At 34.9% G+C, this 7,281-nt stretch overlaps 1 protein-coding gene across 2 annotated transcripts; it reads left to right on the top strand.

The window, feature by feature from the left end:
• The first annotated feature begins 206 nt into the window (after window positions 1-206).
• LOC145058988 (transcription factor bHLH130-like) lies at window positions 207-3,959 on the top strand. 2 transcript variants are annotated; one of them, XM_079006857.1, is made up of 6 exons: window positions 210-1,214; window positions 1,799-2,121; window positions 2,210-2,383; window positions 3,357-3,422; window positions 3,509-3,577; window positions 3,652-3,959. In XM_079006857.1, the coding sequence occupies exons 1-6, from the start codon at window positions 668-670 to the stop codon at window positions 3,703-3,705; spliced, it is 1,233 nt and encodes a 410-aa protein (XP_078862983.1). In that variant the 5' UTR covers window positions 210-667; the 3' UTR covers window positions 3,706-3,959. The 2 variants fall into 2 exon arrangements, with proteins under 2 accessions (XP_078862984.1, XP_078862983.1); XM_079006858.1 differs by lacking the exons at window positions 3,509-3,577; window positions 3,652-3,959 and having other exon boundaries at window positions 207-1,214; window positions 2,210-2,420; window positions 3,357-3,421.
• Window positions 3,960-7,281: the final 3,322 nt, after the last annotated feature.

Raw genomic sequence — 7,281 nt, forward strand, 5'->3', positions numbered from 1 at the left:
TTTAAAAGTAAAATTTAATCTGAGATTAAACCATAAACATATCCAAAATATTATGAGTTTATTTGAGATTTTTCAATTAAAAAAATAATAAAATAAACTCTAGTTCTGGATAATTATTGCTGAATAGGGTTGAACCGTAAAACAGTAATAGCGTAAGTTTGTACGAATGGCAAGCATTGACCCCGTTTCCCAACACAATTCACATGCGTGTGGCAATAGCAAATCTCACCTGGCACTTGGCACAAAGTGTCAAACCCATGACCACCATTTTTGATAATCATCAATGGTGGCTACCTCACTTCTCATTGGCTGCATCCCACTGACTTCAATTACTTCAATTACTTCAATTTCCCCTGCTTTCTTCCCCTCCTCATCTTCTTCTTCCTCAAACCCCTTTCTTTATCCATTCATAATTTTATCTCCTCCTTATTGTAATTCCACACTCAACATCATGTGATGCTATTTTAAGCAGTTTTCTTTTTCTATTTTTGTACATTTTTTTTATGGTGTGGACAGCGATGATTCGAGTCTACATCACTATAGTTGTTTCAACTTTCAATTGAAGGATTGAAGTCAAGTTAGGTTTATTTATTTAAGAAGCAGCTTTGACTTTCTGCTTGTTTGTTCTACCAGAAATTATCCAAGATTTACTGTTTTTAGGGCTATAATGGATTCAGATCTCCATCACCATCATCATCAGCAACAGCTGCAGCAACCTCAACAACAGAACATGAACTCTGGTTTGACCCGATACCGATCCGCACCGAGTTCGTATTTCTCCAATTTGATTAGCAATGGAATATATGGAGACGACGATAGTGACCCGTTTTTCAATCCTCGGGTCTCAACCACCGAAACGGATCAGATTTTATCGAGATTCACGTCCTCCACCACCGCTGTTGTTGCTGGTAGTGGTGGTGATTCAACATCTCAACAAATTATGAATCAAATTGGGGGATATGAATCGCAGTTCATAGATTCCGTGAAGCAAGAACAAGAAGGGGTTTATTCAGAATCACTCCAGCAGCAGCAGCAGCAACAACCAATGATTTATCAAAACCAATTTCAACCTCAAACGGATCATATTAACCGGCCTGTGTCTACCTGTAGCTCCGCCATGGATGACTCCTTAACGACGATGCATCTCCCCACCAATCTCCTCCGTCAGAGTAGCTCTCCCGCCGGTTTTTTCGCTCACCTTGATATCGACAACGGTATTTTTCTATATTTGATTATTTTCCCTTGATTTCTGTATCAAAAAACCCCCATGAATCGCAATAATTGCATACAAGTTGTTAGTTGTTACTCAGCAATCTTTGTCTTCCAGTACAGATCCTTCTTTTGGTAGTAACGACAATTAATTGCTAAACACATGATTTTTCAAATTACTATTTAGGGCAAAATCTTGGAATCCTTTTTTGCATCTTCTATTTGGCATCAACATTACTTTTTTAACAACACCTAATACGTAGAATTTATGGTAGAAAAAGCAAAGTCGTTAATATCTGGGTATGTTGTCCATGTACACGATGTACTTCAAAATAATTAACATGATATGATGTTGATGCTTACATCTTCTCAACTTTCCAACAAAAGCAATTAGCTTGCAGAGATGATTTATCTTATTATTCTTGATTTGGAAAGTCTACATATATAAGCTGCAAGTGGAGTGTTATCGTTATATTTATTATAATCATAGTGGAATTTGACTAATAAGCTATTACATGTTGTTATGTAGTACTCTTGTCTTCATGAACAGTTTTCAATTAAATCTTTCATATTACTAATTCATTCATAGGTTACCCTATGATGAGATCCATGGATGACTTTAGATCTAGTAGGAGCAATGTACAAAATTCATTGCTCACATCAACAAAAAGATTGAAAAACGAAATGGGGTTTTCTGGTAATTCACATACGTCATCTGGCATACTCCCTAGAATCCCTGAAAACGAGGGAAAAATTATGGAAATGAAAAATCATTTAAAGGATGAAGATTATGTTACTGGATACCAAAGTGGTTCTTGGGATGATTCGGATATTTTATCCGATAGTTTCTTGAAAGAACTTGAAGAAAGTGATCACAACAAGTTATCAAGCTTAAACTCATCTCAAAACCAGGTATAATGGAATATAAATATGTAATTATTGAAGATTTGTAACATTTTTAACATGAGTATGAAATATTAATTAATCTTGTGCTTATTAGAATGATGTTGGGAGAATTCGTGCTCCTACTACACTTGTTCATCACTTGAGTTTGCCTACAAGTACAGCCGAGTTGTCTGCGATGGATAAACTTTTGCAATTTCAAGATTCGGTGCCTTTAAGGAGTAGAGCGAAGAGGGGTTGTGCTACTCACCCTAGAAGTATTGCGGAGAGAGTAAATATTCTTGCAAAATTACTCGTTTAATTTGATGGTGTGATCTTGGTCTTTTGAGGTTTAGGGTTTTTAAAAAGGTTTAAGGTGTGTTTGATTGTGGAAAATTGTCTTTTATTTTTCTTGAAAACGTTTCAGGAAATAGAGTTGAGTTTTCAATGAAAATTTTGGAAAACGTGTTTGGTTTTTAAAATTTTGAAAATTTTTTATTTTCATTTTCTATTTTAGAAATTTTGGAAAACTGTAAAAATCGTTTTTTAATTTTACTTAGAATTTGGAAAACAAAAAATTTTCGTTTTCTTGGAAAAATTTTGCAAACTGAATCAACCAAACGCGTTTTCGAAATTTTCATTTTGATTTGAAAATTTTCATGGGAAACTGGAAAATTTTCCACAACCAAACGCACTCTTAGGTGCGTTGGGTTGTAGAAAATTGTTTTCATTTTCTAAAAAAATGTGTTTAGAAAATAGAGTAGAATTTTCATTTTCGGTTTTCGGTTAAAATTTTAGAAAACGAATTTGGTTGAAACCGGTGGAGTTTTCATTTTCCATTTTAGAAATTTAGAAATTTTTGAAAAACTGTAAAAATCACTTTTTGTAATTTACATACAATTTGGAAAACAGAAAATTTTCATTTTCTTGGAAAGTTTTTGAAAACTGAATAAACCAAACGCGTTTTCAAAATTTTCACGGAAAACGGGAAAATTTTCCACAACCAAAACACACTTTTAATGTTTCAAGTTCCAACAACCCTAAGTTGGCCTACACTGTTGTAAATTAGTGAAAATAGTAGCTTGCTAGGTGGCTGACATAAAGGCCAATCCCGATTGGAATTAAAACTCCCACCCTAGCTTACTATACTGCTGAGACTCGAACCCTTGACCTTTTTTATTTAGGGTTTTGGGTTTTAAGAGCCTTGTTAGTCTTGATATATTATAATTTATATAATTGGATACCCATTTTTTTTATATATTTAGGTAAGAAGAACACGAATAAGTGAAAGAATGAGAAAGCTACAAGAGCTTGTCCCAAATATGGACAAGGTACGTAAGATTAATGTTCAAAGTCACACATTTTTTTTTAACTTTCGAATGGCTGCAATTAAGGCTTTGATATTTGATATTTGTAGCAAACAAACACAGCAGATATGTTGGATTTGGCTGTTGATTACATCAAAGAACTTCAAAAAGAAGCCGAGGTATGCCCTTCAAAATTTTAACATAATTCATTAATTTGCGAACATTTCTAATTTTGAGTTTTTTTTTTTTTCAGTCACTTTCGGATCATCATGCAAAATGTATATGTCCACATAAACAGAAGCTGTAACACAAAGTTAAGCATAGGTATGTCATGCTTATGTAAATGATATGTGAAGGGAAGGAGAAGAACGTGAACGTTGAATTAAAATATCAGAAATACTCGAATAATATTATGCACCTATATTGGTGTATATAGATGGAAATAAGGATACATCTATTGTTGTTGTATCATGTATGTTGTAAGTTGTATCAATAGCTTATTGTATAGCACCATGTTCTATATCTTTTGCATTAGCTTAATTATAGTTTAATCTTGTTTAAGTGAGGTAAATTAGATGCCATTATAATTGTTCAAAAGATAACTTGTTTATGCATGTGATATGATTGATATACTGTATCTTCTTAAATATGATACAATAATCGATTGAAAGTTAAAATGGTTAAAAGATGAACATATTTGATTGCATGCGTGTAAAGGTATGGAATAATTTCTAAATGTGGACGAAGATTTGGTGAGTTAAATTGTGAATATTTGGACCATATGTCACTTATGAGAAAAGTAAGCAATGAAAGAGAGAATTTATGAATTTTGGATTTTCTTTTCACTTTATCTTATATTCTTATGTGGTGGTGGTGGCCTCTCAACCACATCTCTCTCTTCGCTGTAGTGGTAGGTGGTACATATCTTTCTTCATGGATTAATTAATTCATGTGTTATTAGGTTTGATTTTTCAATGAACAAAATGGTATGATTGTTGTACAGAAGTCAAAAACAACCTGTTTCTTTAATATAACGTTGCTTTTTTGGTAGTTCAACGATAGTGAACACACTAAAGTTTATTTATTTCCATTAGCATGTCACTTTTAGAACATTTTTATATATTTTTTTGTGTTAACGTACACGTATAGGTATTATTTAAATGATGATACCGAGTCCCATATAAGAAATTTTCGGCTGTAACGGGATTGGTTGCACTAGTACAAAAATAATTTTTGGTCACGGTTTTTTCTGCGGTTTTAACTGTTTTTTCATGACTACAGATCAATAATGAAGTTCTAATATTATTTTAGTCACACTTTTGCTAAAAGAATCGTGTTCATTGCAAACTATATTTAATCCGCACGTTTAACCACGGTTTTACATAAAAATTGTGCCAAGTACTAGCCACAGGCGAATATTATGGCCAAACGTAATCATTTGTTATGGTCTTTTGTTTGATATGTACAAAATATCTTGTGATTTCAACTGAAACGCCAAATGTAATCATTTGCTATGGTTTTTTGTTTGATATGTACAAATATCTTGTGATTTCAACTGAAATGTAAACACTATAAGGCCACATGATTTCTAATTTTATGTGGCTAAATCATAAATTGGAATTACGCACAAGGGCGGTTCTTACTAGGTGTCCGGTATGGCACCATCAACACCTAGTTCATGTGTACGTAATTGTAATTTTTTCGATTTTTTTTTTATTTATCGTGCCACTACATAAAAAACCGGTAACTACGTAAAAGAAATTGGCAACTACGTAAAAAAATTGTCACTCTATTGGATCAACAAAGGCCAAAAATATATTTACAACCTAAAGTTATAATTAGTTTACAACTTAAGTCTTAATTAGTAGTCCAAAAACCCTATGAATTTTAGCCAAAAAAAAAAACAAATAAGCCTAAGAAAAAAAAGCTCAATGGCATTTGTAAAATAGTCCAATTGGGAGTTTGGACTTGGTCCACTTGGACACTTGAATTAATCGGACGAAGGAAAAACCGAAAGAGAACAGAGAAAAAAACGTTGAGACTTGAGAGAGGGCAAGATGCACTGTATTCAGTGTTCGACTTCGACAATCGACGCAAAAAAATACCAGTAGCTCAATTGTTGCTTCGTGCTTCCATTCCATGAGCAAAAATCGAATCCCATTCCCACAGTCTCACCTATTGTTCAATTTGACTCCAAAAATCCAAGTAATCTCCAAACCCTAGCCTAAGAATGAAGCAAGTAAGTTGAAATTTTACCAATTTGTTTAGGTTGAAATCGAAATTGCTATGTTTTTATCGTGAATTGTTGAAATTGCTATGTTTCTATTGATGTTATTGACTTATTGCTTGATTTGGTGAAATAAAATTGCTATGTCTCAACTCTCAATCTTATTGTCTTTATTGACTTATCTTGAATTGTTGAAAATGTCAAATTGTTATGTTTCTATTAATGTTATTTGTAACAACGTGAATTTCCAAATCAAATTTTCATTTTTAAAACATAATTTCATTCATAACAAAATCCATTGTATCACATATTATCTCAATAAACAACCCCAGAATCTCAAGTACATAAATCTTCATCAATGTGTACAGATCATGTCGGCGCCTTCCCGCGATCATCATTAGTACCTGAAACACATATCACATAACACGGTAAGCATAAAGGCTTAGTGAGTTCCCCAAAATACCACATACAACACATACGCCACTCAAGGCCATAGCTCTATGGGACCTTCCGATCCATGTGTCTCAGGGGACTTCCGTCCCAGCCCTAGTAGACCTTCCAGCCCTACCCGTATGACCTTCCGGTCCTCATCATCTTGACCTTCCGGTCCATACACTGTTAACCTTCCGGTCCATATCATAATGACCTTCCGTTCCATACCATGATGACCTTCCGGTCCATTCCATGCTACTCATAACATAACATAACACATACATATCACATAGCAACATATATCACATACTCTGCATAGCATATAAGACCTTCCGGTCTCACATAATTACCACTCTAGGTAAAGTATAGTGAGAAGACTCACCTCGTATGAAGTCGGATAAATTCTCGTGCTGGAATATCCCCACCTAGCCTCCTCTTATCAACAGGATAACATCTCTAATCAAAATCCTCTCATGTTCTCATCTGTAATAATGGGTAGAAGACCATTCTACCCCTCTTTGACCTCTCTTGAATCAGCTTGACCAAAACCCCAAGGTCAACTAAAGTCAACTCTAGTCAACGGTCAAACTTTGACCAGACTCGTCAAGTGCACATGGGTGACTCGGCAAGTCCAAGTGTGTCCTCTGGATCCTTCTAAAGCCTCACTTGACTCGTCAAGTGAACCTTCCACTCGACGAGTTACCACTGGTCATGAATCGCGGGGCAACCTCGACTCGACTCGTCGAGTTCTCTTATGGACTCGGCGAGTTTCTTCCATATCCACACTCATCTGACCTTCTGAGGTCAGATCTGTTTCTCTAACCTATAGATCTGACTTCCTAATGCTCAATAATCATGTAAAGGTCCAATTTGCACTCATGCAACGTCCATAATGCTTCTTTTAGTGAAATAGCTTCTAAAATGACACCCTAGGTTCATACCTCTAATGGAACAACATAAAGCAGAATGGTTGGGACTCTCTGGACCTCTTAAGTTCCAGATCTAAGAGTTATTCCACCTTGGGACCTCATAAGCTTCGAATCCAAGCTAAAGAAGGGATAAGAAAACCCTAGATTCAAGTAGATCACCATAAACACGAGATTAAGCATAGATCCATACCTCTAGTAGCCTCTTCTGATAAAATGGTAGCAGATCTGAGCTCCTTAAGTCGTATAGCTTTCCCTCCTTCCTTCTTCCTTGCAAAATCACACTAGAGATGATGAA

The sequence above is a fragment of the Lactuca serriola genome, chromosome 6 (genome assembly GCF_051521515.1).
Source record: "Lactuca serriola cultivar US96UC23 chromosome 6, Lser_US96UC23_V15, whole genome shotgun sequence".
NCBI classification, from domain to species: domain Eukaryota; kingdom Viridiplantae; phylum Streptophyta; class Magnoliopsida; order Asterales; family Asteraceae; genus Lactuca; species Lactuca serriola.